Source organism: Drosophila novamexicana, unplaced genomic scaffold, assembly GCF_003285875.2.
Source record: "Drosophila novamexicana strain 15010-1031.04,08,12 unplaced genomic scaffold, DnovRS2.1 tig00000485-arrow-pilon, whole genome shotgun sequence".
Lineage (NCBI taxonomy): Eukaryota > Metazoa > Arthropoda > Insecta > Diptera > Drosophilidae > Drosophila > Drosophila novamexicana.
In genome coordinates this window covers 4,733,911-4,751,648 of record NW_020824808.1, presented here as the reverse complement: position 1 = coordinate 4,751,648, position 17,738 = coordinate 4,733,911, and the positions used below count along the sequence as shown (strand labels likewise).

General features: G+C 41.2%; 3 protein-coding genes across 3 annotated transcripts; 2 read left to right on the top strand and 1 right to left on the bottom strand.

Annotated features, from left to right (window-relative positions):
• Nucleotides 1-4,659: 4,659 nt before the first annotated feature.
• Nucleotides 4,660-7,223, bottom strand: LOC115761263 (esterase B1-like). The gene is made up of 3 exons (XM_030702977.1): nt 6,819-7,223; nt 6,114-6,580; nt 4,660-6,054 (listed from the first exon to the last, which is right to left on the bottom strand). Exons 1-3 carry the CDS (start codon nt 6,863-6,865, stop codon nt 4,868-4,870), a joined length of 1,701 nt encoding a protein of 566 aa, XP_030558837.1. The 5' UTR covers nt 6,866-7,223; the 3' UTR covers nt 4,660-4,867.
• Nucleotides 7,224-8,237: 1,014 nt separating this feature from the next.
• LOC115761267 (esterase B1) lies at nt 8,238-10,775 on the top strand. The gene is made up of 4 exons (XM_030702981.1): nt 8,238-8,516; nt 8,572-8,845; nt 8,912-9,808; nt 9,877-10,775. The coding sequence occupies exons 1-4, from the start codon at nt 8,509-8,511 to the stop codon at nt 10,333-10,335; spliced, it is 1,638 nt and encodes a 545-aa protein (XP_030558841.1). The 5' UTR covers nt 8,238-8,508; the 3' UTR covers nt 10,336-10,775.
• A 385-nt stretch (nt 10,776-11,160) lies between these two features.
• LOC115761509 lies at nt 11,161-16,784 on the top strand. Its single transcript, XM_030703277.1, has 9 exons — nt 11,161-11,189; nt 11,249-11,525; nt 11,586-11,736; nt 11,792-12,967; nt 14,360-14,456; nt 14,540-14,813; nt 14,883-15,033; nt 15,359-16,092; nt 16,277-16,784. The coding sequence occupies exons 1-9, from the start codon at nt 11,176-11,178 to the stop codon at nt 16,727-16,729; spliced, it is 3,327 nt and encodes a 1,108-aa protein (XP_030559137.1). The 5' UTR covers nt 11,161-11,175; the 3' UTR covers nt 16,730-16,784.
• The last annotated feature ends 954 nt before the right edge of the window (nt 16,785-17,738 follow it).

Genomic DNA, 17,738 nt, shown 5'->3' with positions numbered 1-17,738 from the left:
CAACGCGATGCCCAACTATAGACCACGTCCCACAAAAGCAGGCAAGTGTTATATGGCATGCACTGCACCCATAACAGCAAGCCACCGCCAGCCCCACCTATATTTTCAGTGTTGTAAATCGCCGCGTTGTGGCGTGTAATTTGCCTGGCAGATCAAAAAGCGCTTTAGTTAATAAGAGTCCATTATTTGACAATTGACGGCTGGCTACGTTGACTCCCTTCTTTTCCAACTTAATTTATGTATTTTTTTTCTTCTGTGCCCTCCCGTGTCCACCCCACCATTTTAATTTATTAAAAATGCTGCTCAAGTATAACTTTTCCTATTCCTGGTTGCATTTGGCTTCGGTTCGCTTCGTCTTGGAAAAGTTTGATGTGGCAACCGTTTTGTTTTTTTGTACCTTTCTCAGCTGTTTAATAATTATTTATTTTTTAACTAAATTACTTTTCTGCTTGGCCCCGCCCACCTTTTTACCAGCAGCTAGGACCCAAAATAAAAGATCTAATTTATATTAACAAAAAAAATGTTCTTAATAAAGTTTGCCCTTTTGGGTTTGGGCTAATAGGCTCTTTTGGGTATTGTTTCAGGGTTTCGTTCACTGTTTAATTATGAACGGCAAAAAAAAAGTTACAGATACTTGAAGCCAGATTCTTGCCAAGATGCGTCCCAACTGCTAATGGAAATTTAAATTTGTTTTAAATATATATTTATAAATTTTTTCTTTCTTAGAAATCTGTTTGGCTTAACCTGAACTTTATTTGCTGCTTTCAAATAAAATATTCTGTAATTATTTTAATTGCTGCATATTATTTATTAATCTTTTGATTTGCAAATTTTGTTTGCCCTCAAGAAACCAGAAACTGAAAATTGCACTTAAACTAATGAAATAATTGAACAACATTTTCGAACGTTTTCCATGCACGAAAAACTTCATACATTTCCCCTGTTCCCCTCATCCAGAACACAAAGCTCTGGCAAAATTGAAGCTGTTTCAAATTCTTTAGTAAATTCAGCATAACCTCCCTCTCTACCACCCTGGACACAAAACAGTGGGGCGCACAAATCAATGTTCAATTCTTGTGTTTGTTATACCCTAAAAACTTGGCCCCACGCACAACAAAAGCCGCATAATGCGAGCGCATAGAAATTTGTCTGCAATTTCAGAATCAAAATAGTTTCGAGAAAATAATATGAAAAAAAAGCTGAAGCTAAAATTCATGGAGAAAATTCCCTTGACTGCAATAAAAGAAAAGAAAAAAAATTGAAATTGTACCCAAATTTTTTTTATGCTCTGCAGTTGTTTTTTTATGCCCATTCTGGATATAAAAGCTGTACTCTATGTTCTTTGATTTTATGGCAAAGCAGTTATGACTGCTGCATATTTTAGACATTGAAAACGTAACCCTTTGACATTCAATTTACTTACGAGCGCTTGCAGTCAGTCCAATTTGAGTGGAGTTGAGCTTATAGTGAGATTAGATTGCTTGCTTGATGTTCAGTACAAAAAGACAGAGCAAGCCGTCGTTGTGTACATAATTTAATAAGCCTTTTGGGTAGCCGGCGAGCCTTCTGCCCCAAAGGCTTCCCGAGCTGAGCAGCATGTAACCCCAATGGGAAGTTGCGCGTCCCGACAGCAGCTTAAGCCTATAATTTACAAGGATTCGGCTCACATTGACTTGCCGGCCTAATTTAAATTTCTTTGTGCAGCACCCACGCCTACCCCTTTCTCACACCCGCGCCCATCCTACTTTGCAGCTGAAAATTAAAGTGCGCGCAAGTGTAATTAAGTACTTGAGCAATACGTAAAATCCTTGAGCATGGGGCTTGGGCCCCAGGAAAATATAAAAAAAAAGAAGGCTAAAGGAAAATGCTTATTGCCATTTCTCAGCAGCCCACTCGAGTGTAAATGGGGTTAAACTTCAGGGGATTTATGACAATTTTTAATTAACAACAGCCGCCGCTTAAGAATTAAGCACATAATAGACATTTTTACTACAATATATAAATAAACGTTATATTTTGATAGCTCATCAAATTTTCACTTGTTACTGGCTTACAATTTTCCGCAATTTTCATAATTTCCATTTCACTTTCACTTTGCAGCTGAAAGTTTGGCAATTTCATCAACATTGTTAACATTTTACTTTATTTTATTTTTTTTTTTTTTGTAACATTTTTGGCACTGTGGAAAGTCTTATTGGTATGTGACATTTTCTTCTTTTTTTACATTGATTGGAAATTGTTGTGAAATTGTAAAGCGAGGTAAAAGTCAACAAGTAAGAAGTTATACCCGGGAGCTCCCGACTAGGGGATACCCTGAACCCTCTTCTTCCAACTGCAAATGCATATATATATTCTATTTTAGAATCTATATGTCAAGTTTGGTGACTCTAGCTCTTATTATTTACCAAAATTGCCCAAAAAACAGGATATCGATATTGATTTTTATCGATTGCTTGGAAACGGAGTAAGTTATCGATTATCGGAAACAAACTCGATCTGCGTACGGACTAGGAGGACCTACATTTCAGTTCTCTAGCTCTTATAAGCTCTGAGATCCTTGCGTTCATACATACGGACAGACGGACAGACAGACAGACGGACATGGCTAGATCGACCCGGCCATTGATGCTGATCAAGAATATATATAATTTATGGGGTTAGAGATGCTTCTTTCTGGCTGTTATATACATTTGCATTTTGCAAAAATACAATATACCCGTTTTTACCCATTTTTAATGGGTTCAGGGTATAAAAAGTTAACAAAAAGGCGCCATAATTGACAAATGCTAAAAGTTACGCACTGAAAATTGAAAGCCACCGCACTACAGCGTTGCCAGCAGGTATGTAACATTGTTATGCACGCTGGTAATGCTGCCGCTGGCTTGTACAGGTTAAAGCGAGATAAAGCTAGATGCCAATCGCAATTAAACACGCAGTGGGTGTGTGTGTGTTGGCAAGTCTGCGTAAAATTCTAAAACTTTATAAAGGAAATGTTAAAATTGTTGAATAAAAAAGCTTTAGCAAAAATTAATTAAAACGTTTTTAATGCGCAATTATAATTATTCATTTAATCAGACAACTCAAGATATTAGGACGACGAAGCTTTTACCTGTGTAAGGCAAATGTTAAATGAAAACTGTTACAAACTTTATTTGATACTCTTAAATAATTATTAAAACATTCAAAACTTATCAACCTAAACTGCATATCATAAGATTTTTCCGTCGGTCAATTACATGAGTTTCCATAAAAATGTTTGTATATATTTATTTAGCCAAGCTATTGTATACATGCAGACGTACATACACGCACGCACACACATATTTGCAGCCATATTACTATACACACACACATCGACACTTGTTTTTCGGCGTCTGCGCGAATTTCTTAGAAAACGTGAGACATCCGGCAATTGCGACGCTTTCCAAAATATTTACATTTACTCACATGAAGCTCAACAAGGGCAATTGAAGTTAATAAATAAATGCAAGAGCTCAATTTTATTTACATTCAGTATTATTTTTGCAAAATTATTAAGATACTTACCCCTCACAGACTACGCGTGCTCTCATTTACGCTTGTTAAGTTTTTTAACTATAACTCAATCAAATGTTAGCACTCCACTGATTTTACTTTGAGAATAAATATGCTTTTTACATTTCCTCTATTGCTCAATTCTTCAAGTTGGTTTGTTCTCGCCGGCTTTCAAACGGAAAAGGAATTTTGCTGGGTTGCCGGATGTCAGAATTGACATAGATTTCAGAGCTGTATTCCGCTCTATCGAATTTTCAAACAGGTCTAATGTAGTTCACACATGTAACAATTAATCGATGGTCTTGGAATGTCGTAACGTGTGCGACACACGTTAGACAAAACTTAAAATGTTAATAGCTTGAAATGTTTTATTCAATACAAAAATAATTAGAAATTAGATTTGAAATGGATATTTTCGATTTAATAATTGCTGATGCCAATTTTAACTTAAGTTTTATTTTTATTATTATGAAGTCTGTAGAATTTATACATATGTACATTTGCCATTAAGTTCTAGGAAAAATATAGAATCGAAATAAATTATAATTGAAAAAAAATTCTCACTTTTAGGTACATTTATTTTCAACTAAACCCAAAAAATTAGTTTTTTTTCGTTAGTAAAAACACTTTATTGACATACTGTATGTACATAAAGACTTTTTACATTATGCATAAATTTAAAAATGTATTTATATATTTAAAAAAATTAAATCTGTTAAATCTAGATTTATAAATTTGCTTTTTGATGTCCTCTTAAAAATAAAAATATTAAAATGAAATGTCCTATAGCTATTTTGTTTATAAAAGTATCGAACACGCTTCTATAAAATTGCTATAACATTTTTTTATGATTGAGATTGTTGAAATTGAGATCTAAATGAAATTCTTACTACTTCACTTTTTTTTTAAGTTTTATTTTTTTTGCGCTGGAATCGTTCAGTGCCTTCTGATCTTTACCAAGCGAAGAAGGGGATTATGTATAGTTACTATTGTGTAGCTTATATAATATATGCAATGAAATTATTTACAGTGATGGGAACTAATATGGACATATAAAATTTGCTTAGGTTTAACACCTAACTACAATATATTTCTAACATTTAAACTTAATTTAAACACGATTTATTTTGAATGCACTGTTCCTTAAGGATTTAAATACCGGTTACTTATACAAGGAATTTGGTTATGCTTTAATATAAATTTTTCTCATCACACTGGTACTTATAAAAGATATGCACATACATACATTGAAGTACTATATCATATAGCTTGGAAGTTCTTATCTTACTTATATATATATATCTAGCATTGGAATCAAGATTGGGTTCTGTTTTTAGTAGAGAGCTTCTTTGTCGTAAAATGTATCCCAGACGGCCAGCGTTGTGGCCTCGGGCAGTGCCATCATCTCCATTTCTTCGCTAATGTTGTAGCAATTGTGAGCGCCGTCTGGTGTCTGCTGCACTGGTGTCCACTTGGCCAATGCTGTGGCCCGACAGTTGGGATCACTGCTGGCTGCAAAGGCCGTCCACATTCCGACCATGCGCTTTATGGTGCGATACTCTTGGGAGGATTTGTTCAGTTTGGTGGCCAGCACATTATAAAAGAGGTAGGACAACTCATCACCATGGGAGACACCGCGCACGCGGTCGCCACAGACAAGCCAGCGGAATTGATTGAAGTGCGGCGAGTCGAAGTCGAAGCGATATAAGTAGGTGGGCGTGGCGGACGCATAGGTTAGCCGGGCCATGACCATGCGATGCAGATCATGCCAGATTTGCCGATGTGAGAATATATAGAGCGCCTCGAAGAGCTCCATGCGCTCTCGCTGCTCGTCCCCAAAGTAGACCTGCTTGAGCCGGCGCACCAGCTGCTCCAGTTGCTCCGGTGTGCTCGACTCGCTCACCTCGCGTGGTATTATATTATCAAAATGGGTCATCACCCAGGGATCGTTACGCACAAGCTGATACGAGAAGAGGCCCTCGAACGAATTGCCGCCAACGATGAGCGGTATGCTATTGCCCCACGCACTGGCCAGCATCTCCTTGTGCGGCTTGGGCACCACACAGTGTGGACTCTCATAGGGTTCCACAACGGGCCCAAAGGCAAACAGATAAAAACTGCGCATTTCATCTTGCGTCACAATCTCCTGATCACTCGAGGCAATTTGCCGTGCAGATGCCTTGCTCAGGTAGCGCAGCACATCCGCCTCCGTCTCGCTGCCCTTGTAGCCCATGTGCCGGGCGAGGCGATAGGCCCAGTTGCGATCCGGTGTATCCGCCCAGGCGGACAGCGCACAGCCCGACTGTAGTATGGCCTTGTGGAACAGTCCGCGCGACTGCTCTGTGGTCATCATAATGTGCGCGGATGCTGCGCCCGCGCTCTCGCCCATAAGCGTTATGTTATTGGGATCGCCATTGAAGTGGGCAATGTTCTGACTGATCCAGCGTAGCGCCAGGACCTGATCCTTCAGCCCCGCGTTCCCTGGCACATTTAGCTTGGGATCCTTGAGACTCAGGAAACCTGCAAGGTAAACAGAAATTGGTTAGACTGCGCGTGCGATTCATCTGCTTGTTACTTACCCAGCGCGCCCAGCCGATAGCTGATGGTAACAAAGACCACTGGCTGCTTCATAAAGTAATCCGGACTGTAGATATCTCTAGAGGCTTCACCTTTCTGGAAACCACCGCCATAGATCCACACCATGACGGGCAGCGGCTTCTCCGACTGCATCTGCTTTACATATACATTCAGATATAGGCAATCCTCGGAGCCCTCAATCAAGCCTAGCACCATGTTACGCTGCAGCGGCTTCTCGCCGTATGTGGTGCAATTGCGTACACCCTCCCACGGCTCCGGCAGTTGCGGTGCACGGAATCGCAGCTCACCCAACGGCGGCTTGGCATAGGGTATGCCCTCAAAGGCATAATACAGCTCCTCATCGTAGATGGTCTTGCGCTGTAGGCCGCGCACTCGACCAAATTTGGTTGTCACGATGACTGTGTGACTGGTGGCCAGACGGTATTGCTGCACCTTGTGACCGACAAGTCTGTGGGTGGCAGAGCGTTAGAGGTGATGTAGATAACAGATACTGATCTACATATATAAAGATAACAGAGTCGGCGCGATGCCATTCAAAAATTGCCGCGCCGCTGTGGTCCAGGTCCAATGTTCAAGATCAATGTCATGGAGAATGCGCCAGTCACGGTGACTTCAAATAACGAGACCAATTGTCCCCAATGTTCACCGCTACACTGATACCCTGTATACTCCGTAAATATACTCACTTGGCGCCCATTTGCAGCAATTTTGGAATACCAACGTGCACCTCCATGTTTATTGACCTATTATGTATGTATATATATGTGCGTATCTATGTATGCATGCACATAAGTACATATGTATGTAATATATCAATTAGGATTGTTCGAACAGTTTTTTTTTTTATTTTGAAATCAACTGTTTGTTTGCTCTGCTTGCTCCAATCCTGTTGACCGTCGCAGTGCAATTAACAGAATTTTGTTACGTTGCCGGCAAATTTAAACAGTCCCGGCGATGTATGTATTTATATTACACACATGTCTATATTTATGTACGCCATGTATAAACATATATATCTGCGTGCAAGGTACTCTGAACGGCTAGCCAAAACTTATCTCTCTCTCTCTCTCTCAATAGAAATTTTTGACATCGGCGTAATAAAAATAGATTGGCGTAACACGACATTAACATTGGCGACTTATCTTTACATTAGCAGTGCTCGCCAGGCTTAACAGCTGTTATTGTATATATAGTGTCAAGTGTGCTTTGTTTTGTTTAAAAAATTATGCTGGAATGACACGTGGAAGTTTGTATGTAAGGGGTTAAGACAAATTATTATGCTATTTATTGTTTATTTATTATTAATGGTTATATATATATATATATATATAATATAAATATTATATAAATATATATATATATATTTACATACATATATATCAGTTCATATGCATTCCACATAAAGCAGCAACCCCATGATGTTAGGTATTCTAATATGCGAGCACATTGACATGTGAAGTAATTTTTGCACTTCACCATATTCTAGGTAAAAATAATTTACATTTACAAATACTTCGCCAAAAACTATGACTATCATATGTCTGGATTGCATTTAATAATTTAAATGTACACATAAAACACGCTAATTATAAATTCAGTTTATCTTAAGCAAAACAAAGGCTAGACGCTACGGATGAAACAAATAAATACAATAATAATAATAATAATAATAATAATAATAATAATAAGTGAGTGATTAAACAGTGTTTTATTTGTTGTTCCAACTTATCATTCATTCCGCCTATCTTTCAGTGTAGCCCCAACATTCAAGTGCACTTGAATCAGCAATTTGGTTTGCCAGGGCTGCAGCAGCATACAAAATGTAACTGCGTAAATGCTTTAAGTTCAATATTAAAAATATTAAAAACATTATTAGGAAAGTACGCTTATTTAAAGTTATAGTTTATTATGGGCATAACATTAAATATAATATCGGCATAAGTAATTCTGATTTTAACATTAGAATGGTGCTAAAAAGTGTTGGTGCAGCCCTGGAAAAAATAAATAAATAAACCTTCGCAGTCGCATTCAGCGCCGCCTTCGTCACCGGCAGCCGTAAAGCTTCGCGTGCATTGCTGATAGAAAGCAGCCACAACCGTTACGATGTCAGCAAACGAAGCATTTATAAATATTAGCCCTTACCGAAAACAAAGCAGCTAACACAAAATCAGCTGTCTCTGATATTAAAAATTTGATATTTGATTTTTTGGCCTTGCACTTGTTGTTCAGCTTATATTTGTGTGGTGTCTTGTGCGCTAGCGACAAAAACAACCTCTATAAATGTTTTTATCTAGATAAAAAAACAAAAAAGCGCCAATAAAAAACCTAGGAGAACATCGCGCCAACGTGTAAAAGCCGCTCAGACCACAGCTGAAAATGGCGAGGTGAGTTGTCGGATATATTACGATCGTACGATAATTTGATTATATCATTTTGCAGCGTTTCCGACGCCGTTGTGCAGACGAAAAGTGGGCCGGTTGTGGGAAAACATTGTACAAGCATATACAGCGATGATTACGTCAGCTTCGAGCGCATACCCTACGCGCGTCCGCCCCTGGGCTCCTTGCGCTTCAAGGCGCCACAGCCTATACATCCCTGGAAACAGGCGCTGAACTGCCGGCAGAAGGGCGAGAAGCCGCTGCAGTTCAATCAGTACACCCAGCAGCTGGAGGGCGTTGAGAATTGCCTGTATCTGAATGTGTATGCCAAGTCGGTGAGTCACGCACCCCAATTGTAGTAAAAGTAAAAACCTTAATTGGTAAACTGTGCCTCGCTTTAGCTGCACACGGAGACGCCGTTGCCGCTGATTGTTTTTTTCTTTGGCGGTGGCTTTGAAAAGGGTGATCCCACCAGAGATTTACACAGTCCCGACTATTTTATGATGCGCGATGTGGTCGTGGCCACCGTTTCGTATCGTGTGGGCCCACTGGGCTTTCTCAGCCTGAAGGATCCTGCGGCGGGAGTGCCCGGCAATGCCGGCTTAAAGGATCAACTGATGGCTTTAAAATGGATCACAAAGAATGCATCCAGTTTTAATGCGGATCCAACGAATGTAACTGCATTTGGTGAAAGTGCTGGCGCCGCTTCAGTGCATTATCTTATGGTGAATCCGCATGCCCAGGGCCTCTTTCAGAAAGCCATTATGCAGTCTGGAAATGCTTTGTGCTCCTGGGCGCAATGTGCGGTGCCCAATTTGGCGCGGCGACTCGCTGAAAATCTGGGCATGCAGAAGTTGGAGATGGCCTCGGATCTCAAGATTTTGGAGTTTCTACAGAGCGTGCCTGGCGATCAGCTTGTGAAGCCTTATCTGCTCAGCGAAGCAGAAAACTTGGATGACAGTGTCTTTCAGTTTGGCCCCGTCGTGGAGCCATATGCCACCGAGTCCTGTGCGATATCCAAGCAGCCCATTGAGCTGCTCGCTAATGCATGGGGCAATAATATTCCGCTCTTGATGAGTGGCACCTCCTTTGAGGGTCTGCTAATGTATGGACGTGTGCATATGTCGCCCTATTTGCTCACCAGCCTCAAGAGCCAGCCGGAGCATCTGCTGCCGCTGGAATTGAAACGCACGCTGCCGCAGGCCTTGGCCCGTACGCTGGGCAAGCGTATACAATATATGCACTTCCGGGATAAGCCACTGGAGCTGAATCCAGACAGCGTGGCGGCCTATTGTGAGGTGGGCGTATATTGTTCTTTTATCTTAAATTGTATGTATAAACGAATATTCATTTTCCATTCTTGCAGTACGCCAGTTATAAGGTCTTCTGGCATCCCATATTGCGCACCATCAAGGCACGCCTACAATGCTCCACAGAGCCCACCTATCTATATCGCTTCGATTTTGATTCATCCACGTTCAATCATCAACGTTTAAAATATTGCGGCGATAAGCTGCGTGGCGTTGCCCATGTGGATGATCATTCGTATATTTGGTATGGCGATTTCTCCTGGAAGCTGGACAAGCACACGGCCGAGTTTCAAACCATTGAGCGCATGATTGACATACTGACCACATTTGCTAGCACTTCAGATCCAAATTGCGGGAGTGTTGAATCCAACTTGGCCAAGGGAACGGCTTGGGAGCCATTAAGTAAAAAGAATATGAAGTGCCTAAACATTTCGGAGGCCATGAGGGTGATCGAATTGCCAGAGCTGACCAAGTTGCGGGTTTGGGATAGCGTCTATAAGGCGCGAGTGAGATAACTCTGCCTTAATATAAACGAAATTCTAAAATGACAAAGCCATTAAATTAACAGTGTATCCAAATGTTTTTTTAAAGCTGTATGTTTGGTATATTAGCATAGCAAATGTTAACAGTGAGCTGTTAGTGTGCTTATATGAAAGGAAATTCTGTTAACATAATTCATGTATTAAACCAAGTTACGGATTGGGTAAACTTGATTTATAAAATCCACTTAGTATAATTCATTTTGGCAGTATGTTAATCTAACATAAATATTTTGTGGTTTGCGGCTAACGCAATAATTATGAGCGTTATATAGTTCTATAAAATGTTATGTCTTATCTTTTTGTATTCTCTGTTTATTATTTTGGCTTATAGTGCTGGTACTCCTAAGAAACATCAAAAGATAAACTTATCTTTAACTTTTATTTTACTATAATAAAATGTTAGATTATCTAAATTCACGACAACAATCGCTTTACCAATGCCAAAATTGGCATTAAAGTTCGCACCACAACGCTAGACAGATTAGTTCTCACCAGAACGATCATTTCACCACAGCAAAAAGTAGCTAAAGCCAATTTTAAAAATAGCTACAAGAAGCTGAATTAGCATTCTAGCCACTAATTGGAAACGAGAGTTGCCCGTACTTGGTTCTAATCTGCCAAATTAAAACCAAATCGGTTCAAAATTAATATTTTCCGGTTAACGAACTGTGCAATTAGCCACATGTAGCTAGAAAAATTGGCAGCACTGGCTCGCAGTTTGGAATTTTACCACATTAGATAATTTCAGAAAAGCGTATGCGTCTATATAAGTGGAGGGTTTTTTACTTTCAGTTAATTTGCGACAAACCTTAAATGGCAACGGACTAGTAGGTAGCGGTCGGATAAAAGCCAAACTCCAAGATTAACAGAGTGAAATCATTTGCAGCTCGGATACTTCGCCTGTGGTGCTTACCACGCATGGTGAGGTGCGTGGCGCGTTACTCACCAGTCTCTTTGATGAGCTCTACTATAGCTTCGATGGCATTCCCTACGCCCAGCCGCCATTGGGTGAGCTGCGCTTTAGAGCTCCGCAGAATGCGGAGTCTTGGCTGGGCGTACGCGACTGTACCGAGCCGAGGGACAAGTGCCTGCAAGTGGCCAGCTTAACAAAGCAGGTTGAGGGTAGCGAGGACTGCCTGTATCTAAATATAGCCGTGAAAAGCGTGAGTTTTCATCAAATTACACATGCACGGATTGAGATTATTAGAATATATTTATTTTAGCTAACCAGCAAAAAGCCGTTGCCAGTGATGGTTTATGTGCATGGCGGTGCCTTTAAGAGTGGGGATCCGACAAGGCGCTTCTTTTCACCTGATTATTTCATGCGCGAGCAGGTGATCTACATCAGCATTGGCTATCGATTGGGTCCATTTGGTGGGTATCCGAAAAGAAATCGAAGCTAAAGCTAATGCTATGTGAACGTGCGCAGGTTTCATGAGCTTTTCGGATCCGTCGCTGGGCATACCCGGCAACGCGGGCATAAAGGATATTGTGCTGGCCCTTAAGTGGATAAGGGCCAATGTGCGCAGCTTCAATGGCGATGCGAATAACATTACGCTATTCGGCCACAGTTCGGGCAGCTGTCTGGTGCACCTGCTGATGGTGAGCCCGCTGGCGGAAGGACTCTTCGACAAGGCGATACTTTTGGCTGGTTTCCATCCGGATACATGCAATCGGCCCAACGTGGAGTACGAGCTGGCCAAGCATTTGGGCTATGAGGGCGCCAACAACGATGTCCAAGTATGGCACTATCTAAATGCTGCAGATCCCAAACTTTTGGCCAAGACGGACTTTCGACAGCTATATGAACGCCTGCAAAGCTCTGGGTTACCTCTTTTTATGCCCCGAGTGGAGCCCTATGCCACACAGGGTGCTGTGCTGTTGGATGAGCCGCGGATATTGCAGCGCAGCGCATGGAGCAATCGCCTGCCGATCATCATTGGCAGCACCAGCAACGAGGATTTGTTTAGTAGTACATGCGATATGACAAAGGATGCAGCAGTGCTGAAAGCTTGCCAGGAGCGTCCGGAGTTCATGCTGCCGTATTCCATACTCCGGCGCTGCGAGCCCAGCGCGTGTCGCCACCTGGGACAGACGCTGGTGAAGAAGTTTTGTGGCGTGCACAGTTCGGATCTGAACGTATCGCATGCCTCAGGCATATCTGAGATCTTCGCGCTCAACCTGTTGCACTATCAGCAGCGTCTGATTAGCGCCCGGCTGGCCTATAGCCAGGCCGAGAATTACCTGTATCGCTTCGACTTTGATTCACCTGATTTCAATCTATATCGCATACGCTATTGGGGACCCGAAAGGCGTGGCCTTCATCATGCCGATGAGTTGTGCTATATATTTAAGTTGCCCGGCACCTTCAAGCTGGACAAATCAAGAGCGGAATACATAACCCTGTGTCGCATGATTGCCATGTTTACAGAATTCGCCCGCAGATCCAATCCGAATGCGCCACTCATCCAGTCATTGGTCGACTGGCAGCCGGTCTCACAGAATGAACCCACAATGTGTCTGAATATCAATGAGGAACTCAAGTTCATTGCACAGCCGGAGCGTTTGAAGTTAATGTTTTACGAACAATTGTACAGAAATGCTAAAATGGAACTCATTTAACTGTGAATCTGTGAGCTCTGATAAGTTACGATAAGGAACCAGCTTATGTAATTTTAGATAATGTATAATAAAAACAAGTAGGGGGCTCTAGTCTGGAGCTCCCGGCTAGGAAATACGCTGAACCCTCTTCTACCAACACAAAATTCAGATCGCGCTATGCGCTCGTTTGCTTCAATAAAAAAAAAAGGATTAAAATAGCAGCACAAAAAATAAAACAATCTCAATTGCAATGCTGTTGATAGACTTAAAAGCAGACGCGCATGAATGTGTGTGTACATATATTGAAATTTTCCTTAGCTGCCGCATTCACGTGGGTAGCCAAAACACATAACTTTTGTATCTCATACAGTACATCATCATATATAATATTTGTGTATTCTCAAAAACTCAATTGCTTTTAAAATTTGGTTTTAATATTTGATTTATAGCTATGATGTAGTAGCAGGGAGGTGGCGATAGGTTTAAAATGAAAGATACTTGATATATTTCTACTATTCTAGAAGCAACATATCAATTTTGGTGACTGTTTACCCATTTTGTTCAAAAAGCAGGATTTCGATATCGATTTATCGATTTTTATCGATTGCTTGGAAACGAAGTTATCGGTTTCCGGAAACTCGTACTGCGCATTAGCTAGAAGGACCTACAGATAATATATCAAGTCTCTAGCTCGTATAGGCTCTGAGATCCTTGCGTTCATACATACGGACAGACGGACACGGCTAGATCGACTCGGCTGTTAATGCTGATCAAGAATTTATATACATTATGGGGTCGGAGATGCTTCCTTCTGCCTGTTACATACATAAATACACAAATACATTATACCCTTTTTATCTATTTTTAATGGGCTCAGGGTATTAAAATAATAAAGAGTAAGTAAACATACTTGTTGTGTCGAATTCCATCTGCTAACATTATGTGTGCTATTTTACTTTAAACTATTAATTACTGTTAATACATATTCAGAATTACATGATGCCGTTAAAATTAACACCGTATCCTATCTTTTTGTCCACTTCTGTAAATAGCATAATAATATAAATATAAACCATGGCTGGTTTTGTTGCGGTATATGTATATATAACACTAAAATTTTAAACTAACATTTGGTACACTTATGAAATATTTCTTTTCGCGGTTAAACTAATATTTGATATGACGGATCATATTCTTTGTCCACTACTGTATATCGAATAATATAAGCTATTCGCCAAGTTTCACTGGTTCCATATAAGAGTATTAAGAATTCTGCCTGGCTGTTTTTTCTTTAAATATACAACTCAAAAAACCCAACAAATGCGCGATAAATCAGTTCCACCAGCCACCACGGTTGGTGTACATGTTTTTATGGCCATCTGTGTACACTCTTTAGCTTTGCGACGTTCTTTTGATTTACTCGATGTTCAGTTGACAAGCGGCACGCGAGCAGAGCGGACGACCGAGCGATTGTTTAGCATCATGTCAGAGAGGTGTCTAAAAGTCATATATATAATTAAATACATTTTTTTAATATCATACACATAATTAACAAATTTTATAATCGTTATTTTAGCCTGGAGACTTGTGAGATTGAACTGCCCGTGGGCCAGATAAGGGGCGTTAAACGTCGCACTCTCTACGATGACGATTACTTCAGCTTCGAGTGTTTGCCTTTTGCCCAACCGCCGCTGGGCGAGCTGCGCTTCAAGGCGCCATTGCCGGCAAAACCCTGGTCCGGTGTACTGGATTGCACCCACTTTGCCGAGAAGCCTGTGCAGAAGGCCATGTTAACTGGTGTCATCGAGGGCAGCGAGGATTGTCTCTACCTGAATGTGTACGCCAAGCAGGTGACTATCTGAAAATAGAATATAACCTGTGATGGATAGCTATAATTGCCCATGTTCCACTGATAACAGCTTAAGACGGCAAAACCCCTGCCTGTTATGGTTTATATATACGGTGGTGCATTTTCCATAGGCGAGGCCACCCGGGAGCTGTATGCGCCGGATTATTTTATGGCTAAAGATGTCGTTCTAGTAACGCTCAACTATCGCGTTGATTGTCTGGGTAAGAATTAAATATCTAATCGTAATGACAATCTCCAAAATTAGATTGTTTTGTTATTGAACAAGTTTCTCTTATCGCTGATAGCTTCCAAAGGGTATAAAGTACGAGCTGTAAATGAGATATTTTCGCTTAGATTTAAAGTGCACCAATTCTATACCTTTTATTGAGTGTAAAAGAAAGTGAAATTTAAATTCATTCCAAGTTTTTAGTAGTTTTTCCTTTATGAGGAAAATCTGCACCTCTAGTTTCTGTATTCGTTTTTAGCCTTTCTAGTTTTTTTCAAGCTAACGTTACATATGCTTTCTTCCTTATCTCATTCACATAGGTTTTCTCAGTCTGAAAGACCCCAGCTTAGAGGTGCCTGGTAATGCTGGACTCAAGGATCAGGTTCTAGCTCTCAAATGGGTCAAGCAATATATTTCCCATTTCAATGGCGATGTAAACAACATAACGGTATTTGGCGAGAGCGCCGGCGGCTGCTCCACCCACTATATGATGTGCACAGAGCAGACGCGTGGACTCTTCCACAAGGCCATACCCATGTCGGGCACCCTGCACAATTACTGGTCAAATACGCCTCCCGCAGATTTCGCCTATCGGCTAGCTAAGGCGCATGGCTATGAGGGCGAAAACATTGATCGCCTGGTGTTGGAACATTTGCGGGGCGTGGCGCCACATCAGCTGGTTAATCACAGCCTGCTCACCGCCGAGGATCGACGCAATGGCCTCATCTATGCTTTTGGGCCCACCGTGGAGCCGTACATCATGCCGGACTGCGTGGCGCCCAAGCGGCAGCTGGAAATGGCACGCGAGGCGTGGAGCAATGAGCTGCCCGTCATGATGGGCGGTGTCTCCTTCGAGGGCCTGTTCATGTATCCAGCTCTGAAAGCCAATCTCAAGGGCTTGGATACCTTGCCGCAGGATCCGTTGCGTATAATTCCTTACGAAGTGCTTTTGCTCAATACGAAACAGCAGAATTTGGAGTTCAGCAACAAGCTGATAAAATTGTACTTTGGTGATGCTAGACCCAGTTCAGAGCACATCATGAATTTTTTGGACGTGAGTTTGAAACACTTTCTTGTACCCTGTACCCTGTTCAAAATGGGAAAAGGTTATAATAGTGTTTTGAGAATGTATGTAATAGTTAGCATGAGGCATCTCCGACCCCTAGTCTTAGTCGGACACTCCCGACTAAAGCAATCAATATTCCATATTCTGTTAAACAAATTTCTGCTTCTTTCAGTACTATTCCTATAAGATCTTTTGGCATGGCTTCCATCGCACTTTGCAAGCCCGTCTGGCCTATGCCAAGGCGCCCACCTATTACTATCGCTTCGACTTTGATTCGCCAGATTTCAATTTCTATCGCAAGAAGTTTTGTGGCGATGACATTAAGAAGGGCGTTGCCCATGCGGATGAGCTGAGCTATTTGTTCCGCAACTCGCAGTCCTGGAAACTGGACAAAGCATCGGGAGAATATCGCACCATACAGCGCCTGGTGGAAATTTGGACATCCTTTGCGGCCACCTCCAATCCCAATTGCGCCGAAACCGCGCATCTGAACTGGCAGCCCGCGCAGCAGGAGCTGCCACAGCGTGTGCTCAACATTGACAATGAGGTGAAGATCATCGATCAGCCCGAGCACGAGAAGCTGCTCGTCTGGGATAGCCTATATAAAAAGGAGCAATTATTTTAGGTTTGCTCCAACTCTTGCCCTGAGAGTGTTGTAGCCACATGTAAATAAATCGTATTATGGCATATAAAAGCTGTTTGAAATTATTTTTATTTTTTTGTTTTATACCCTGAATCCAAAAAGTATATATATTCTTGATCAGCATCAATAGCCGAGTCGATCTAGCCATGTCCGTCTGTCTGTCCGTCCGTCCGTCCGTCCGTATGTATGAGCCAAAGGATCTCAGAACCTATAAGACCTAGAGACTTGAAATTTTAGATGTAGATGCTCCTAGTTCCCGCGCAGATCGAGTTTGTTTCCGATAATCGATAACTTACTCCGTTTCCAAGCGATCGATAAAAATTTTAGAAAATTGGGTAAATAATAAGAGCGAGAGCCACCAAACATGATATGTTGCTTCTAGAATATTATAGATATTTCAAGTATCTTTCATTTCATACCTACGCCACCTCCCCGCTACCACCTCATAGCTATAAATCAAGTTAATAACCCAACTTTTATTGCCAACCAATTTAAGCCACAATTTAAATGCAATTGATTTTTTCAGAATACACAAATATTCTATGGTACAATAAGATATACTGTAGAAAAGTTCATAAAGATCGGTTAAGAAAAACCAAAGTTATATGCAACTGCGCAATTGAATGGGGCAGCAGCTTTAAGAATTTCTGTATACATGTACACACACACATTCATGCGCGTCTGCTTCGCATTCTAATAGCATAGTAATTGCCTTTTTATTTTGTAATGTTATTTTAGTTTCTTTTTTTATCATAAGTACATAATTGCTGGTGTGGCTGCTGAGTATAGGCATAGCAAGTGGTGCGGTCTGTCGCGAGTTCGAGCCCTACCGGGGAAAGATTTATTATTTTTTTTTTTTGCTGGTGTGGCTCTTGAGTAGAGTCGACAGTAAGTAATGCGTCAGTTGCAAATTCGAGCGCTGCCAAGGGAACTTTTTTTATTAATTTATTTGGTGTTAGAATAAGAGGGTTCAGGGTATCCCCTAGTCGGG

What these genes read in the sequence shown, in the direction of transcription:
- LOC115761263 (XM_030702977.1), bottom strand. Translation starts at nt 6,865, where the DNA reads ATGGAGGTGCACGTTGGTATTCCAAAATTGCTGCAAATGGGCGCCAA. An exon ending in TTGCTGCAAATGGGCGCCAA is followed by an intron (nt 6,581 to 6,818) that starts GTGAGTATATTT and finishes TGCCACCCACAG; the next exon opens with ACTTGTCGGTCACAAGGTGC. An exon ending in CTATCGGCTGGGCGCGCTGG is followed by an intron (nt 6,055 to 6,113) that starts GTAAGTAACAAG and finishes TTTACCTTGCAG; the next exon opens with GTTTCCTGAGTCTCAAGGAT.
- LOC115761267 (XM_030702981.1), top strand. An exon ending in TGAATGTGTATGCCAAGTCG is followed by an intron (nt 8,846 to 8,911) that starts GTGAGTCACGCA and finishes GCCTCGCTTTAG; the next exon opens with CTGCACACGGAGACGCCGTT. An exon ending in GCGTGGCGGCCTATTGTGAG is followed by an intron (nt 9,809 to 9,876) that starts GTGGGCGTATAT and finishes CCATTCTTGCAG; the next exon opens with TACGCCAGTTATAAGGTCTT.
- LOC115761509 (XM_030703277.1), top strand. An exon ending in TAAATATAGCCGTGAAAAGC is followed by an intron (nt 11,526 to 11,585) that starts GTGAGTTTTCAT and finishes TATTTATTTTAG; the next exon opens with CTAACCAGCAAAAAGCCGTT. An exon ending in CTATCGATTGGGTCCATTTG is followed by an intron (nt 11,737 to 11,791) that starts GTGGGTATCCGA and finishes GAACGTGCGCAG; the next exon opens with GTTTCATGAGCTTTTCGGAT.